Source organism: Zootoca vivipara, chromosome 15 (genome assembly GCF_963506605.1).
Source record: "Zootoca vivipara chromosome 15, rZooViv1.1, whole genome shotgun sequence".
Lineage (NCBI taxonomy): Eukaryota > Metazoa > Chordata > Lepidosauria > Squamata > Lacertidae > Zootoca > Zootoca vivipara.
The window spans coordinates 44,561,356-44,580,963 of record NC_083290.1 but is presented as its reverse complement, the minus strand read 5'-3'; the positions used below and the strand labels follow the sequence as shown (position 1 = coordinate 44,580,963).

Sequence of the window (19,608 nt, the reverse complement as noted above, 5' to 3'; positions counted from 1 at the left end):
TTGGTTTCCGGGCGGGAGTTGATCACGGTGTGGATTTGCCAAGCGTGTCTTCCTCTTAGCACATTTCTCCCATTTGTCCTGAGTTCGAGCTTCTTCAAAGCCCATGACACCTTTGGTAAAGGCTGTTCTCCAACTGGAGCACTCGCAGGCCAGTGTTTCCCAGTTGTCAGTGTTTATACTACATTTTTTTAGATTTGCCTTGAGATAATCTTTGAACCTCTTTTGTTGACCACCAGCATTGCGCTTTCCATTTTTAAGTTCAGAATGGAGTAGTTGCTTTGGAAGACGATCATCAGGCATCCACACAACGTGACCAGTCCAACTAAATTCATAGCAACACAACACCTCCATATTGTGTGGCCCTTCCTTTATTATTACTTGCATTATTCACGCACACAGACCCTGGCCTTTCTCTCCTTCCCACAACTTTCGGCTGATACGGCTCTCTTTCCTATTTCCTAGGGCCGCTTGCCAGTCAAGTGGATGGCCCCCGAGGCTTTATTTGACAGGATCTACACGCATCAGAGTGACGTGTGAGTATCTCTTGGCTACTTTGGATACGGACTTAACCTGAGACAGTCCATGGATCCATCCAGATTATCCTGTCTGGCATAGCTCAGGCAAAGAACCATGCGATCTTTTCTCAGACTGGAGATGCCAGGAATTGAAAGAAGGACCTCCTGCCTGGAAGGCAAGGGTTCTGCCCCAACCCTGAAGCCTCTGCTCCTGCTAGCCATCTGCTCAGACCTCAAGGGGTGGAAGGATTGGGGAAAGAGCACTGTGCTGCTTTGCCTTCAACCTGTTAAATGTCACTTTTGGTTTCACAGTATTTACAGTTGAGCTCCAAGCATGGGCGTACCCAGGATCAAAACTGGGGGGGGGGCACACCAGCCACACACCCCATCCCCAGCCACCCAATTGGCTAGCTGGCGATGACGTGGCTGGGATCCCCCAGGAGGCGTGGTCAATGTCCACACACCCCAGAGGGGAGGGGGCCATTTCCAGCCATTGCCGAGGCAGAAGTCACTTACACGGAGCCACCTGCGCTTGTGCTTCTGCCTCGCCCGCTCCTTTACCGGCAGCGGTGACTAAAACAAGGCAGCAGCAGCGAAGCTGCCTCTGTCGAGAGAAACCTAGACCTGGACCTGGACCTGGGCTAACTTCAGCCCACACTCCTTCAAGTCACAGCGAGCACAGCATAGAAAGTGCTGCCCCACAATGCTCCGCGGCACCTCATTTGCAAATGAAGTGCCGCAGAGCATTGTGGGGCAGCACTTTCTGTGCTGTGCTCGCTGTGACTTGAAGGAGTGTGGGCTGAAGTTAGCCCAGGTCCAGGTCCAGGTTTCCCTTGACAGAAGCAGCTTCGCTGCCACCGTTTTGCTTCGGCCGAGCAGGCTGAGGCGGAGCACAGCTGGCAGCGTCCCTGCCTGTCGTGCTGTGCTCTCCCTTCTTTGCTTCTGGGGGGGGCAGGTGGCCCCCCCTGCCCCGTGCTGGGTACACCCATGGCTCCAAGACACCGACTGCTCTGGCAACCCACTCCTGAATGGCTCCTTGTGCTCATGGCTCCTCCAAGGAGTGTGTCTTTGCTTATGGTCCAATTCACACACAACCTTGGTATGCAAACAACACACCTTAAGCCTCCTGGCATCTCCAACTGAGCCCAGTGTGCTGGATACTATTCCCAAAGGTGAAATAGATCAGATGTGGGTCATCTTTGCTTAAGGAAATGCTAATTAGTTTTTCCTTCTCAGCCAAGCAAGCGTAACCAAACTGCTCTGCTACTCCTGTGACTCCTGATGTGCACATGATGCTCAATTTAGAATGAAGGAAGTTTCTTTATTCTGAGTCAGCGCTATACTAGCTACACTGTCTGGCCATGGCTCTCCAATCATTATCCAAACCTTGTAACTTAAAGAATAAAAACCATAAAAGAAATAGCACTGTGAGGAGAGATGAGGTCATAGGCGAGAGTTTGGGGGGTGGGGGTTGGAAAAACACATTTTTAAAATACCTGTACGTATCTTTAAAGAAAAGAAAAAAAGCTACAAAAATCCGAACGCAAGCTGGAGACCATTTGCAGAAGAAGGAAACTCTCACGTCCTGGTGTCTCCCCAAGCCTCCCTCCCCCATGCCCTTGAGAGAGAGGTCAGAGCTGGATGAGCTGAGCCAGGCTGCATGTGCCACCCCCCTGCACAAGAGGTGTCACATCAGAAGGGGGTGCCCTGCTTCCCTGCCACACAGATGTTGTGAAGAACCCCATGGGGACTGGGCGGGTGAGTTGGGTGGGAGGCCGCATTTCAACACACTGTGTCTCTGCTCTTTGGCCAGGTGGTCCTTCGGGGTTCTGCTGTGGGAGATCTTCACGCTGGGTGGATCGCCATACCCAGGAGTGCCAGTGGAAGAGCTCTTCAAGCTGCTGAAAGAGGGTCACCGAATGGACAAGCCCAGCAACTGCACCAATGAGCTGTGAGTGTCGCCTCCTGGTTCTTTTCCAGGGGGCTGAGTGGCAGGCATTGTACTGGAATCACACAAGGAGCACAGGTGGGCTTCTTCCAGCCCTTGGCCCAGTCTTATTCAACATCTTTATCAATGACTTGGTTGATGGGCTTGAGGGCATCCTGAGCAAGTTTGCAGATGACACCAAATTGGGAGGGGTGGCTAATACCCCAGAGGACAGGATCACACTTCAAAATGACCTTAACAGATCAGAGAACTGGGCCAAAGCAAACAAGATGAATTTTTAACAGGGAGAAACGTAAAGTAGTACACTTGGGCAAAAAATGAAAGGCACAAATACAGGATGGGTGACACCTGGCTTGAGAGCAGTACATGTGAAAAGGATCTAGGAGTCTTGGTAGACTACAAACTTGACATGAGTCAGCAGTGTGATGCAGCAGCTAAAAAAGCCAATGCAATTCTGGGCTGCATCAATAGGAGTATAGCATCTAGATCAAGGGAAGTAATAGTACCACTGTATTCCGCTCTGTAATACTACAATGTTCAAATATTAAAGGATGCCATATAGAGGAGGGGGAAGGGTTGTTTTCTGCTGCTCCAGAGAAGCAGACACGGAGCAATGGATTCAAGCTACAAGAAAGAAGATTCCACCTAAACATTAGGAAGAACATCCTGACAGTAAGAGCTGTTCGACAGTGGGATTTGCTGCCAAGGAGTGTGGTGGAGTCTCCTTCTTTGGAGGTCTTTAAGCAGAGGCTTGACAGCCATCTGTCAGGAATGCTTTGATGGTGTTTCCTGCTTGGCCGGGGGTTGGACTGGATGGCCCTTATGATTTCTTCCAACTCTATGAGTTTATGATTGTCTTCAGTTCTTGTTAAAAGTGTTGAAAGCACAGCATGAGGCCAATATCGTGTACATTGGGTTTTGTGGGGTGTTTATTTTATTTTATTTGCCATTTCTACAGCTCTTGGGATGCGGGTGTTGCTGTGGATTAAACCACAGAGCCTGGGCTTGCTGATCAGAAGGTCGGTGGTTTGAATCCCCGCAACGGGATGAGCTCCCGTTGCTCAGTCCCAGCTCCTGCCAACCTAGCAGTTCGAAAGCATGTCAAAGTGCAAGTAGATAAATAGGTACCGCTCCAGCGGGAAGGTAAACGGCGTTTCCGTGCGCTGCTCTGGTTCGCCAGAAGCGGCTTTGTCATGCTGGCCACATGACCTGGAAGCTGTATGCCGGCTCCCTTGGCCAATAATGCGAGATGAGCGCTGCAACCCCAGAGTCGGTCACGACTGGACCTAGCGGTCAGGGGTCCCTTTACCTTGCAGCTCTTAGCCCTTTCCTGGCTCAAAGGCTATTCCTGCTTTGGGCGGAGAGACTCTCAAGTGATCGCAGCTCTGATAGTGGTGCTGTCCGGACAGGACTTTGGGGCAGAATGAGTGGGAGGTGCTCCAAACATACCAGGGCTGACTTGCTATATTTTGAAGCCAATGAAGTAATACCCATTACCCCCTAAAGAGGAATGCCATGTAGGACCATTAAATCCAGAGTCTAAAAATACCTTACCTGCAAAATGGTTCAGAAAGCTTCAACAAGAATTCTGCTTTGTCAAGGATCAGCCCCTTATGGTCTCTGTGGAAGCATAGGAGCATGGGAAGTTGCCTTATACTGAGTCATAGAATCACAGAGTTGGAAGAACCCTAAGGGTCATCTAGTCCAACCACCTGCATTGCAGGAATCGTCCTGCCCAATGTGGGGCTTGACCCTGAGATTAAGAGTCTCGTGCTCTACTGACTGAGCTATACCAGACCATCTAGCTCAGTATTGTCTACACTGACTGGCAGCAGCTCTCCAGGATTTCAGACGGGAGGGGGCAGGTTGCCGAGCCCACCCTGGAGATACCAGCTATGGCCCTTCCCCAAAAACTGCCAGGTGAACAGAAATCCTGGAGGAGATTACATGTGATCTAATCTTCAGTGGTTATGTTAGGGGCTATCCCTGTTTCAGCATTGTTTGTTTGTTTGTTTGTTTGTTTGTTTGTTTGTTTGTTTGTTTGTTTGTTTACAGCTTGGGTTAAATAAAAATCAAATACTTCCTTGAAATAAATGCAACAGCAACAATACTGGCATTTCAAATCGACACAGCGTATATCCAAGTGATCCCTAAACACAACAGATAAAATGTTGGAAAGTCCCCTTGGATGAGACCAAATGCCATCTAGTCTAGCACCCTGTTTCTCACGACATTCTCCCCACTTGCCATATTCACAGAAGCCTTGCCTCTGACCCTGGCCATTAGAGCTGCGAATCCTGGGTTCCCTTCTCCTCCAAGCCAAATGCCAAGCAAGTCAGGCTCATGCTTTTCCCTCCCAGAGGGAAGGAAGAGAGTTGATGCCATGAGGCCTCTTGCTGGAGGCCCTTCCGTAGCCTTGGGGCTGCAGCCGTGGAGTCTCTGTTCATCCAGATATTTGTACTTGCCATGCGAGGGCATCTGAAGCAGAGTGGCTTGCAAGTGGGAGCCAAAGGAAAGAGGGGTGCTTTGAGCAATTCTGTCTGTTAGGTGGTGACTGAATCCCAAGGTCAGCCTGTTCCTATGAGATGAGTTCCCAGAGATGGTTTTCCTTGCCAAGCGTGCAGAGCCCCACCGAGAGCAGCAGCCCTGGCACAGCAGAACAGAACCCCCGCTGGCTGGCAGATGCATAGTATGAGCACTGGCAGGAATTCAGCGTTATTTTCCCAGCCCTGCTGAAAGCTCTGCGTGATAAGAAACCCAGACTTCATTTCCTTTATATTTTTGTTTTTCTCAGCAGGAGAATATCCCAAATTGGGGGAGGAGGGGGGGCGGGTAACTCGGTCTTTTGTCTTGAGCAACTCTCAGTCCCCTCCCAGTTTGTTCTAGCCAGCCTGACCAGTGGCTGCTTTCAACAGATCCACCTCCCTCCTTCGCCACATAATGAGGATTTTGGTGCTCAGACCTAAGAAGCGGCTTACACAAAGTGTAGTGAGCAAGTGTTGCTGCAGGCTCAAATTCTGGTATCGTGGTTCCCTTGGTTAGCATGCTGAGAAAGCCCAGCTGAAAGATCCAGACCCTGCTTCGTACTAAATTGCTATCAAACATGCAGTCCTTTCGCATTAGTCTGCATGTTAATAGCAGAAATTAGATTTGCCTTCAGTGCCTTGCAAAATATTCATCAACAGTCATTGGTTCATTTGACTCTTAGCAGATAAAAGCTCATACTTATGACAAACTTAGTTGGTCTCTAAGGTGCTCCTGGAAGGAATTTTTTTTATTTTGTTTCCACTACGGTAGACCAACACGGCTACTGGTACCTACCTGCAATTAGATTGGGGTGGAGGACTTGGTTTCAAGGTTCTATGTGATTTGTCATTTTGTCTCAGCTTCATAGAATCAGAGAGTTGGAAGAGACCACAAGGGCCATCCAGTCCAACCCCCTGCCAAGCAGGAACACCATCAAAGTGTGGTGGAGTCTCCTTCTTTGGAGGTCTTTAAGCAGAGGCTTGACAGCCATCTGTCAGGAATGCTTTGATGGTGTTTCCTGCTTGGCAGGGGGTTGGACTGGATGGCCCTTGTGGTCTCTTCCAACTCTATGATTCTATGATTCTATTCTATGATTCTATGATTCTATGATTCAAAGCATTCCTGACATATGGCTGTCAAGCCTCCGCTTAAAGACCTCCAAAGGAGACTCCACCACACTCCTTGGCAGCAAATTCCACTGTCGAACAGCTCTTACTGTCAGGAAGTTCTTCCTAATGTTTAGGTGGAATCTTCTTTCTTGTAGCTTGAATCCAATGTTCCGTGTCCGCTTCTCTGGAGCAGCAGAAAAAAATCCTTCTCCCTCTTCTATATGACATCCTTTTATATATTTGAACATGGCTATCATATCACCCCTTAACCTTCTCTTCTCCAGGCTAAACATACCCAGCTCCCTAAGCCGTTCCTCATAAGGCATTGTTTCCAGGCCTTTGACCATTTTGGTTGCCCTCCTCTGGACACGTTCCAGCTTGTCAGTATCCTTCTTGAACTGTGGTGCCCAGAACAAATCTTCAATCTGAAACATTCTTCGTATGATTGTTGTAAGGATTTATGATCTCAGGAAGATCATGGAGTGTTTGCAAATTCAGTAAGGTGCAATTGTCAGGGTAGCCTTGGCCAACCTGGTGCCCTCCAGATGATGCTTTGGACTCCCATCCCCCCCACCACCACAACTTGTTGTCCAAAACATCTGCAGGTGGGATGGAGAAGGGTGTCAGGAGAAAGTGCTGAGACTGGGTTAGTTCCTGCGCTGAGTGAGATTTCATCTCACTGAACAACCTCTTTCCAACAGAGGCAAACCAAGTGCCCCAGAGAAGTCTGCAGGAATATTTTTGGAGCCAAGGGCCACATCACCCTGGTGGAAAGCTCTTGGGGATTGCATTCCATTAGTGGAAGCTGTCAGACCAGCAAAAAACTCACACCCTTCACACAGACACAGACACAGGTTATTTCCCATGGAAACAGAAGCATTCATTTAATTCTTACCAACTCTACTCAAGTTTCACCTTCCATTCTCTCCATTATTATTTTTTTCAAAATATGTAAAATTAATGTCAAATAACATCAACACACAGCTGAACTGCAGTCTAAAACTTCAAAATACAGTTGCATCCCAAAAATTGCATGCAATCACAAAATGCATGGGCCCTTCTTGCATATGCTCTGCTTTGATCTTGCGGATTAATGAGCTACAGTTGCTGGTTTTGCAAAACACCAAAGGGCTGTCCTTCCCTCTCAGTTGGTGCCCTGAGCAGCTGGTGGCCTTAGGGATGTAGAGAGCATTCCCTGCCTATGGGCCACCCCCTGGCATCACCTGGGGGTGATTGTCTTCTTATGCTCCCTGCCCACCAAATCTGATATTCAGAGACTCCCTTAGCTTCATGGCTTTGATGGAATCTGTTGCTTTTGTTGAACCTGTTTATAAAATACCTGTTTCATGGGCTTGTCCATGTTCTGTTATGTGTCCTGCAACTCTGTGCTAAACATTTTTCATCCGGTTCTTTTATTCTCTCTGTAAAGGTACATGATGATGAGAGATTGCTGGCATGCTGTTCCCTCCCAGAGACCCACATTTAAGCAACTGGTCGAAGACTTAGACAGGATAGTGGCCATGACCTCTAACCAGGTAAAATACATCCTTTTCCAAAGACTGTATGCTCCTGGGTGTCATTCTGTCTGTCTGCAAGGTTGCAGGGAGCTGCTTCCTGGACTAACCATTGGTTCAAAGCTCTATGCTTTGAGTCCCCTGGGGGCCTACCAGTCTTCTGTCTGGCTTTGGCTCCTGGTGTTGAGCGCTGCAACTCATTCCAGGGTTACTTTGGGAGAGTCACTGGAGCACACACCATTTTGATACCTTTGTTCTGATAGGCCCAATTTTCCCTGGGTGGGGGGAAATTTGGGGTGAAGTGATTCACTGTTGCTTTAATGTCCCTTTTTCTTTTTACTACCATTTGTCTCTTGGGGCTCCCCTCCCCTCCAGTCCCTGGGATGGCCAGTGCTTAAGTCTTCATGGCTCTTTCCTTCCCTCTAGGAATACCTGGACCTTTCCATACCATTGGATCAGTATTCTCCTAGTTTTCCAGACACCCGCAGCTCCACCTGCTCTTCAGGAGAGGACTCTGTGTTTTCCCATGATCCCCTCCCCGATGAACCTTGCCTTCCCAAGCACCCACCTCAGCTTGCCAATGGAGGACTCAAAAGGCGCTGAGACTGCAACTTCTGTGGGACATTTGTGAACCTTCCATGTACACAAGTGTTTGTGTGCATGTGTTGAGGAGTGTGTGTGTGAGTGTGTGTGTGTGCGCGCGCACTTCGCTTCCAGCTGGACTGGTGGTGGAGCACCACATGGGGCAGCCATCAGCCCCCTTCCAGCTGCCATAGTCATGATCTGCAGAGACTCCATTTTGAATAACCAAACCCACACCACTCCCTTCTTCTCAAAGCTGCCATTATTGCAAGAGGAGCTCACAGGGAATCTGTGCTTGAATATTTCCCATGAACTTAAGTTGAACTACGTCCCCTACCCCTCTTTTGGCCAGTGACAAAATAAAAAGGCAGAGCCAGACACCTGGGCTTCAATAGCAACATGCTGCCACTTCTCTGAAAAGGACTCTGGGGAGAACAACATTCCTTGGAAGAGAGTGGGCATTTTCTGCTCTCTTTACTTCCAAATGCAAGCAACAAAACCTCTTAACAGCCCAAGACGCTGACAGCAAAGCCTGAAGTGCAAAGCCTGTGGCACAAGGACACTCTGGATTCAGCTGTCAACTGGAAAGTCTTAAATTCTGTGGCTGGAGGGCCTGCTGCCACCTGTGATACCAGTCAGGGTGGCTTCCTAATTCCGGTATTCCTGCAGAGCAGTCCTATGCATGCTTATGCTGGGACCAAGCCCCCCCTAGCCCCAGCAGGACTTCCTCCCAGGAAAATAGGTATAGGGCACAGCCGTGGTTTGTGCTTTGTTGACCAAACTTGGGAAATGACCGGGTACCCCAAGGCCTGGGGTATCTTCACAGCACTTGACGCGAAACAGAGAGGATGCAGCCCAACAAAGCCAGTGCTCGGGTCTTTTTTTTTTTAATTAAACAATTTTATGTACATAGCTGCAAAATGTATAAATATGAAATATATATTTACATGTCTTTTTTTTAAAGAAAAATTGCTGTTTACCAGAGTTAATATCACTTTGGTAGTAAGTTACTAGTGGCTGGTAGGTATCAGTTGCTATAAAAACAAATCATATATTTTGCTACTTTTGCTGGTTTTTTGTTTTGTTTTAAATTATGTTCTAAAATTTATTTCAATTTAGGTACTTCAATAAAATTGCTGCTGCTTCAGTTTTATATGGGGTTATATTAAACAGTGATTGGGGGTGGGTAATGTTGATTTCCCTTTGGAAAGCTGTTGTGAAATTATGTCCCTCCTTTCTTAGGCTCCTCCTCCTCCCTTGCCCTGCCATTGATTTCTGCCCCCACCACCGAGTGCAGCAGCCTTTGGATTTGGTGCCCAGCAGGAGGACATCAGTTCACCTTAAGAAAAGGGTGTCTGTGTGGCAATGGTTCAGTTTCTAGGTTCAGAATCTTAGTCCTCAGTGGGGCTGAAACCCCATGAGGATGAGGAACCCTTTTCCAGCCGTGTCTGTGCATTTCTTTGATGTTTTGCAGGTAGAAATGGCTCTTGCCCTTTTGGGGGGTAGAAAGTGATGTTGCCAGAGCAAGCTCTTCCCAGCTGAGTTTTGACATCCTTTTGCTCTGGCAACTTGGAACCCAGAGCAAGACCAGCTTAAGAGTTGCCTCTGGCTCTGCTGCAGGCTTCTCGTGATGCTTGGGTCAGCCCCAGCTTCTCGTTTTGTCCAAACAAACTCCCCCCCCCCCCCGCGCCCAGGCAGTGCCAAGGAAGAACTCCATGAGTGCCTTAACCTGCATGTCCATACAAGATGAGAGGAAATGCACTCGTCCCTCCCTTCCTCCCTTCCTAGGGAGCAACCTAGCAAATTACGGTAGTCAGAACTCTTCATTTCCTATCAATTCTTTTCCAATAGCTAATTTGGCCCTGCAGCCTTATCCGGGTCTCCTCTAAAGCAGCCGGGAACACCTGAACTAGAACTGCACAGTTTTGAGCAAGACCGTTCCTTGTACCCAGTGCTATTTTTAAAAAAAGGGGGCACCAGAACTCACCATGAACGCCTCCCTTGTTCTCTTAGAATGGCGATGGCGCCCACCTGAGAGGGGCCAGAACTGAGTTCCGGCTGAAAAAAAACCCTGTTTGCATCAATACTTTAAGCTCTTCCAGCACTCACTATATCAGCTGTTGCCAACCTGGTGCCCTCCAGTTGTGTTGGGTTACAGCTGCCATCAGTCAAAACCATGTTGGGAAGGCTGCTCTAATTTCCACGTTTCCCAAATAATCGACATGGCACTTGGCTTCCAGAATGGCATGCAGACTGCCAAGCCCTGCTTTCTCCCCAGTCTAGACTAAGAAACAAGAGTTTGCTTTCTGTTCCTCAGTGGTATCCTGGAAGCCAGAGCCATGCCAGTCATACTTGAAAGCTTGCCCTGCCTTTGTATAGAGTCAGATTATTGTGCTTTTTAAAAATTCTGTAACAAATTTGGTGGTATTGTAATTTATTTTTTATCTTTTAAGATTTTAAAAGAGTCCTGCAACCCTCCTTGACATCAGCTGATATTCTTGTTCCCTCTCCCCTTTGTGTGCCTTCTTTTTCTTATGGGGAAAAGGAGAATAAACCATGCAAATTTATGTAAATGTTACATATCTTATTTGAAGTCCAGAATCTGTGGGTTTCAGCCTGTGGACGTGAACATCTGGAAGCCAAGAGCAGCCAGGCTTTCTGGCTTGGGGGATCCACCCCCCCCCCAATCTACCAGTTGGAAGAAGTCATGACATGGTACCTCATAGTCACTGCAGGGCAGCACAGAGGAGGAGACACTCACAGAACGAGGGAAGAAAGGCCATTCAATGTTATGTACATCTCAGCAGCAGCAGATCAACCTAACACAATCCATACATGACAATAATGCATGCTGTTAAGAAGCTAAGCATTTAGAAGTCTTTCTAGAAAGCATTAACCCATTTTACAAAGCAGAAAGACAGGTGTAGCAGTTAAGAGTGCTCTATTAGGCCCTGGGGGACCAGGGTTCAAATCTCCATGCAGCTGTGAAAGTGACGTTGGGCCAGTCACTGTCTCCTAGCCTCACCTACTATACAAAGTTGTTGTGAGCATATACACACCATATTCAAGGACCATAATTGGCAGAGCAGATAACTCCAAAAGTGAGCCAAACAACAAACTATGCTGCTACTTAAACACATGCATTATATGTGCTTAAGGAATTAAGCAGTGAAGCCACAAGACAGATGGGGACGTGTATAAATGTGCACATGAGCCAGACATACGTCTTCACAACCTGTCCATAGCAAACTCAGCACAGGAGAAGACCTACAGGCAGCACAAAACACATAAGAAAAGGGATCCTCTGCCTACCTGCTCCTTGGAAATGTCTTAGCACTCTGCTCGCACCAAGTTCTTGCATCCTCTCTCTCTCGCACCCATGGGCCTCCAGAGCAGTCAGGAAGGGGCATGGTGATGGCAAGGGGGTCCCCAGCCACCCCAAGTTCAACTGCTGCTCCTGGAACAGGGGAGGCATCTAGTCTCCAGAGCCAGCTGCCTCTGGGAAGGTCATATCATAAGCAGGACATGAACACAAAGCCTCCCCCCCCTTGATTTCACGCCTTTGGGGGCTACAGCACATAAGAATTTTTTTTTCCTTAGAGAAAAGGGCAGCTGAGAAAGGGGGTAGCCTTGCCACCAGGAAGAATCTCCCAATTGATGGATTCTTTAATTTGCTTGCTCTATGCAGGGTGTCCGGGGCTGAATGAAAGTTATCACAGGGAGGGGGAGAAGGTTAATAATAATAATATCACAATCATGGAGTTGGAAGGGACCCTGAGGATCATCTAGTCCAGGGGTCAGCAACCTTTTTCAGCCGTGGGCCGGTCCACCATCCCTCAGACCATGTGGTGGGCCGGACTATATTTTGGGGGGAGGGGAATGAATGAATTCCTATGCCCCACAAACAACCCAGAGATGTATTTTAAATAAAAGCACACATTCTACTCATATAAAAACACGCTGATTTCTGGCCAGTCCGCGGGCCGGATTGAGAAGGCAATTGAGCTGCATCCGGCCCACAGGCCTTCGGTTGCCTCCCCCTGATCTAGTCCAATATGCAGCTGTCCCATGCAAGGATCAAACCAGCGACCATTATCAGCACAGTGCTCTGACCAATCATGATACTTTTATTATTGATACCCCACCCATCTGGCTGGGTTTCCCCAGCCACTGGATCAATCCCACTGTGACTATTGGGAGATGTGCATTATTTGGGTAGAGATTGAACAGACTGGGAGTGTCACTATTTTGAATGAAGATTTGAAAACTTAAAACTCTGTCACCAAGTGGGAAATGCTGAAATTAAATAGAACTGGTTTGTCTGCAGCAAGATGTCTGCTTTTAAACTGATAAGGGGTTCTGCGTATGGTGCTACTTACGTTTTCGTAGTGAAGGTAAAGCTGCAGCACACACTTTTCCACTGCACCTTCCAATGCAATTTGGAAGTGTCACATTCATAAAAATCCAGTTGTAATGGAAAGGGTAAATATAGCTGTGTGGACACTCCAGAGAGTGAACTCCTGCAAATCAAACAGAGATTGAGCTGTAGTTCTCTGAGAAGTAAATTTATTACAAATCTTACTGTCACAGTACATGGGAAGCTGGGACCATCTAATTCAGCAACAGCTTTGTAGGATTTTGGGAAGAAGTCTCTCCCAGACCTACGTAACAATGCCAAGGATTGAACCTGGAACCTTTTGTATGCGGTGCCTGCCTCTCCATGAGCTACAGCCCTTCTTTACTATGTACAAACTCCTCCCTGCTCACATTGTAAGGAGAGAGTTCACAATCCCTGATTTAGCATTATGTCCAAACCAGGGATCATGGTTTGTTTTGTTTTCTCCAAGCCATGGTTTATGGTTTGTTGAAGTACTGCAACACTAAGCCAGAAATCATGGTTTGTTTTCTCAGCATGAGTGGGAAGGAGCAATTAACTATGGTTTACTGTCATGGGCAAATTGGATTACTGTAGTTTAAGGAAGAGCACTTAAATTGAAATCCTCTGCAGATTTTATTGGAAGTGAAACTAGCTGAACACACTGTTCTCATGCAGACATAACACTAAGTTATGGTTTAACATCATGAACTAGCCTTGAACTCGTCATATTTTCTCTTCTGGCATGATTACAAGGAGAAGATTGGAAGAGACTTTTAAACTAAGCAAATCATAGTTACTTGAGAGATTAGTTTGCACCCAACATTACAGCTAGTGTCCTCACCTCATTTCCTCCCACATGACCAGAAGAAAGAATTTTGTAACATTTTCATTTCACTTTCCATGAATGCTGTACAGTGGTACCTCAGTTTAAGAACAGTCCTGTTTACGAACAATTCGGTTTACGAACTCTGCAAAACCAGAAGTAATGTTCTAGTTTGCAAACTTTACCTCGGTCTACAAACAGAAACCAAACGGTGCAAGGGCACCAATGACGGAAGGCCTCATTCGAGAAAGCATGCCTCGGTTTAAGAACAGACTTCATGAACGGAATAAGTTTGTAAACCAAGGTTCCACTGTATTGGTTTCAAACAAACTGGTTAGCTTAATAAGTCAGCTTCCTAGGCCATGGTTTGAGAGAGGCTTGCTTAGAAATTGACCAGAGTTGGTTTGAAATCACAATCCATACATAACAAGGCAGAATTTGTGGATAATGAAACTAAATTCCTGCACAGTTCCTTCTCCCAGCCATGTAGGGGGAGAATAGAGATAGAAAAAGATGCATGGAATGTACTAAGTCAAAGTTTAGCAATACATCCAGACCAAAGACACGAGTCTTACATCCAGGGAAGCATGCACAGGATTGGTGTGGATACCTTGAAAGGTCCCCAGGGTCCCAGAGTGTAGCATTATGGTCCCTGCACCAGACAATCAAAGCCGCATCTCCCATTAAATACAAAATAGGGAGCAATTGTCTGCTTTTTAATTATACTCTCAGATGTGCCCCCCAAGGTGGGTAGCCAGCCCCATCCAGTCTCCTATCCAATGGAAGCTGCAGCTGAGGTCAAGTACTTGCCCTTTTTCTCAGTATTTTCTGTTTCTGTAATTTGGGGGGGGGGGCAGGACATCATCTTCACATTCCATCTGTTAACTTCTGACCCAAGTTCTGACGTTACACTACAAACAGGATTCAACTTCATAGCCACTGTAGTGGCTTTGCAGTTGCATTCTCACAAATATTTCCTGATTTATCTCTTCCAAACTTATTCTGCCGTCACCCCTTGGGAAATTTCCAACAAGTTCTGGCTCTCTTCCAACTCTGCAACCTGTTTTGTAGGACAGCCTGTACTCCTCAGATTGATGTCCATGTCCATGAGGGCCAACTCCACCATCTGTAGTAGTGTTCTTATGGGACAGATCAAAATTTAATTTGTGCACCCCATTCCAGCTCAGCAGAGGGAATGGAGGCTCCAGTGTTCCTTCCATCAGCCAAACCCTGACCCTCCTGGATGTTTAGACAAATGTGGAAAATTAGCCATGGCCTGTGAGGGCCAGATGTTTTGGCAATGCCTTGCATCTTGCTTCTCTCTCATGGAATAGCTTCATCCCAAGGACATCTGGGCTCTATTTGCATCCCAAAATGTGACCAATTGAGCATAGCAGTTTAACTGCATCCCTCCTGGACCAGAAGGCAGAATACCTCCCAGGGCAGTGGGCTTTGTGTTCACATCCCCTTGGGCACAGAGCGGGCTGCTCCAGTCAAATGTCATTCTTCTCCTTCCAATCTCTTTTGGTCATTTAACTGTGTTGTCTCTTGTTGCTGCTGCACAGATGGACGGGCTTCCTCAGCCTTAGCCAGGACAAGCTAAGTCACTTTCCTGTAAGCTGCTGACTCCTTCCCATTCACCTGCCCAGCACTAGGATGTGATGGGACTCTTGCGACACTCACCTTCGCTGACCTGCCCCACCCCAAATTGTTTGCATGAGCCCTGCAGCTGAGCAGTGATGTGCGCGTGCTTTAAAAGGAGAAAGCACTGTGTTCTGTGATGTGACATGTAGAAACACAGGGCTATACATCCCTGGTCTTGCTGCTCACAATCCTAAATGGAACCGAGCAAGGGGAGGTGTATGCAAATATTTGTTTTCCACAGGAATTGCTTGTCCTGGGTGAGATCTGCACCCCTTGATGGTGGGCTGGCCTGTTTATTTGCCAAACAAGAGAGCTGCTAAATATGCTCATTTTGATCCTGCATCACTCCACTCTGATACAAAATGTATTTTTAGGAGAAGAATGAATTATCTAATTGAAGGTGCCAAACTACACACCCCATCAGTGTGAATATAATAGCAACACCTTGAACTTGGCCTGGCAGCAAATGGACAACCAGTGCAGATCTCTGAGCATTAGTTGCTGACACAGCCTCCCTCCTGTCAGCCATCGTGCTGCGTCAATCTTCACCAACTGCAGTGTCTGGATCCCATGTGAGGGAAGCCCCACATGGAGTGTATTGCAGGAATTATATCCAGTCTTTATTGAGCATTCATTCTGATTTACTTGGGGGCAGGACAGTTATACAATAATGAATGCAATATTCACCCTGCATTCAACCCCATTTGCTTCCAAGGTATTTATAAGTCTTCCTGTTCATTCATTCCACACTTTTTCAAGCATTTCCTCAGCACCTTCCCAACCACAAAATCTGAGCATTGTTTGTTTTTTATTGTTTTATTGTTTGCTTTATTATTTACATCCCACCTAGTCTCCAAGGATGATGTGCCTGGTTCTCCCCCTTCTCAATGAATCCCCTCAGCAGCCCTGTGTTAGGCTGAAAGGCAGTGACTGGCCCAAGGTCGCCCTGTGAGCTTCATGGTCTAGCTCTAGTCTGCAATGGGTGGATGGAATCACCCCTGCAGAATAGTCTGGAGAGACCCTCAGACTGTGGCCTCTGCTCTGGAGAGTGAGAAGGAAGCAGGTTCCCTTCAATCACCGCAACGGAAGGCTGATGGGACGGGGGAATTTTGCTGAACAGGCTTGCCTCGTGCATTCATGTCATTTCCACATCCAACATTTAAAGTGCATCCCTGCTTCCAAGTATGCTAGTTTCCCCCTCAAATTCTACAATCTCCAACACCCTTAACAAACCATGTTCACATTGAATGGCATTTGCCATTTTTTATTGCCCATTCACCCAGTTTAGGAGCTCTCCACAATCTCTCTTTGTTTCAGTGAATAATTCAGCAAACCTGGCCACCTCCCGGCTCACCCCTAACTCCTAGAGCATTTATGAAGAAGCTGAAAAGACCAGGTCCCAATACTGATCCTTGTGGGGGGCTCCACTTTCCAAATCATTCTGTTTACAGAACTGTCCATTTAGCCCAACTCTATGCTTCCTGGTACTGAACCAATTCCTGATCCGCAAGGTGATGGGAACCACTTCACCTGTTGAATTTCCGCCTGTTGTGCACATTTTTAAAAGCATAGATGCTCAGATTGGAAGTGGGCAGCCCTCATAGATGAGGAGATCAATAAATTAAGGTTAGGAAAATCACCAGGTACGGATGGTTTGTCAGGGAAACACTACAAAATGTTACAAAACGGGCTTAGAGAAGTGTATAAAACAATGGTAAATGGGATATTAGAAGGGGGAATGTTTCCCAAGACATGGCAGGATACATTTATTACCCTGATACCCAAAGATAAAGAAAGAAGAGAGGAAATAGGGAATTACAGGCCAATTTCATTGCTGAATATTGATTATAAATTATATGCGGGAATCCTGGCCAATAGGATCAAAGGTGTCTTGAATAGAGTTATAGGTAAAGAGCAACAAGGATTCTTACCCCAAAGAAAGATGTCTAGCAATATTAGAATGCTGTTAGACATATTTGAATATGTAGATTGGAGCCCTAGCAAAAAGGCAGTTTTCATATTCCTGGACGCCGAAAAGGCTTTTGACAACTTGGCATGGGAATTTATGAAAGAGGCATTAAGGAAATTGGGAATTACGGGTAGGTTTATGGAGGGAATAAATGCAATCTACAAAAAACAAATAGCAAGGCTAATTATCAACGGGGACGTAACAAGAGAATTCGAAATATCTAAGGGGACGAGGCAGGGATGCCCACTGTCCCCGCTGTTATTCATATGGGCATTGGAATTTTTGATGAAAGATATTTTAATGGACAAGGAACTCAAGGGTATAGCGGTCGGGAAAAGCGAGTTCAAAGTGCGAGCATTCGCCGATGATTTAATAATAATGTTGGAAGATCCAGTGGAGACCCTACCCAAATTGAAACAAAAATTATTGGACTACGGGAAGGTAGCGGGATTAAAAGTTAATAATCAGAAAACTAAATTGATGATCAAAAATATAAGGAAGGCGGAGGAAGAAAAAATACAAATGATCAGTGAATGGGAGATAGTGAAAAAAATCAAATATTTGGGAATCGTTATATCTAATAATAATGTGGATCTATTTGATAACAATTATGCTAAGATTTGGAGAAAAGTAAAAGAGGAGTTGGAGAATTGGAAGGGACTAAATTTAACATTCGCAGGAAGGATTGCCGCAATCAAGATGATGGTATTACCAAAATTGATATTTTTATTCCAAATGCTACCGATAAAAATCAAAAAAGACACATTCGAGACGTGGAAGAAAGATCTAAGCAATTTTATTTGGCAAGGAAAGAAAGCAAGGGTTCAGTTTAGGATATTAACAGATGCAAAAGAGAGGGGTGGCTGGGGAGTCCCAAATTTGAAATTGTATTATGCGGCATCTTGCTTGTGTTGGATGAGAGAATGGTTCCTGTTGGACGACTTGGAACTACTCAAATTGGAGGGCTTCAGGAACATTGGAGGTTGGCATGCACACCTATTGAGAGAAAAGAGGGAAGAATATTCATCATTTACTAATCATGTGTTCAAAAAACCTCTGTTTGATATATGGGAAGAATTTAGAAACTTGTTAGAACCTAAGGTCCCATGGTGGGCTTCACCTTTAGAAATGTCAGCGACGAGTAAGGAACCTAAAGGGGGTAATTGGCCAACGTACAAAGAATTGATTAGGAAAATTAATAATCAGTATGAGCTTAAGCCATATAATCAGATCAAACAATATTGTCAAAGCTGGTTACATTACCTCCAATTGCAATCCATATTTAAGAAACACAAAGCGGTAGGATTTGAGGACAAGAGATCAAAGTTGCAGGAAATCCTATTAGAAAACCAGGGGAAACCATTGGCAGAAATGTATAAATTCTTACTTGAGTGGGAAATGAAAGATGAGCTAGTTAAACATACAATGACAAAATGGGCTCAAGATATAGGGAGGGTAATTTATGTAGATCAATGGGAAAAACTATGGAGGGATGATATAAATTTTTCAGCATGTACGGCAATTAGAGAAAATTTATGGAAGATGGTATACAGATGGCACCTGACACCAGCCAAGTTAGCTAAAATTTATAGAAACGACCAAAATAAATGTTGGAAATGTAAAGAGAAATTGGGGGATTTTTTTCATTGTTGGTGGGGGTGTGATAAGATTAGTAACTATTGGTCAGGTATATATGAAGAATTAAAAAAAATGCTTAGATATACATTCGAAAAAAAGCCAGAGATCCTGCTGTTGAGTTTGATTCCGGAGGATATACCGAGGGATAGGAAGAATATACTCCTCTACGCGTGCACGGCAGCCAGAGTGCTGATTGCCCAAAACTGGAAAGGCGATAGGATTCCAACCATACAGGAGTGGTATATAAAATTAGCTGAATATATGACCCTAGCGAAACTAACCGCTTTGATCAGAAAGACACCTAAACAAAAAATAAAAGATGAGTGGAAATATGTGGAAGATTACTTTTATAAACAAAAGATAAGCACAAAGTTGGTGATATGTTTGGATTAAGAGGCACAAGTTGATAAGAAATAAGGAAATGGGAAGATGAAAAATAGTTTAAAGTATAAAGAGAAGGAGAAGCTTAGTTGAAATTAATTACGAAATGAAACCGGTTATAAGTGTTCGGAAGTCGAAATTTTATTCTATATTGTTCTTGCTAACTGTCCTTACCAATTCTTTTCTGCCTATTTACCTCTTTCCCCCCTTTTTTCCTCCCCCCTATCCCACCCCATTCCCTCCCTTTCCCCCATATTGACTTACCTTAGACATTTTTCCTTGTTCGTTCTTCTTTTTCCGTTCGTCCTTCTTCCTTTTCTTTATCTTTTTCTGGTTCCTTTTTATGTAAGGTCTGGAGCATTCAGATTCTTAAGTCAGCTTAAGAATGTTAATTGTAATTTTCGAATCGTTGTATAGTATGTATTTGGTATATGTATTTTCCTTTTGTGTATCTTCTATGGAATCTTAATATGCAATAAAGAGTTTTGTAAAAAAAAAAAGGAAGTGGGCAGCCCTAACCTGTGGTGGACAATGATTTGGAACCCAGGTGGAAGCCATGACTTAGGAAGATGCGAAAACGC

General features: G+C 45.7%; 1 protein-coding gene across 7 annotated transcripts in view; it reads left to right on the top strand.

Annotated features, from left to right (window-relative positions):
• Positions 1 to 12,116, top strand: part of FGFR1 (fibroblast growth factor receptor 1) — a 101,465-nt gene extending 89,349 nt beyond the window's left edge. For all 7 annotated transcript variants that reach the window (XM_060283074.1, XM_060283073.1, XM_035139888.2 and 4 more), the window contains 4 exons: positions 463 to 533; positions 2,329 to 2,466; positions 7,528 to 7,633; positions 8,039 to 12,116. In XM_060283074.1, coding sequence (XP_060139057.1) covers positions 463 to 533; positions 2,329 to 2,466; positions 7,528 to 7,633; positions 8,039 to 8,215 — 492 coding nt within the window. In that variant the 3' untranslated portion in view covers positions 8,216 to 12,116. The remainder of the gene's footprint in view (positions 1 to 462; positions 534 to 2,328; positions 2,467 to 7,527; positions 7,634 to 8,038) is intronic.
• The last annotated feature ends 7,492 nt before the right edge of the window (positions 12,117 to 19,608 follow it).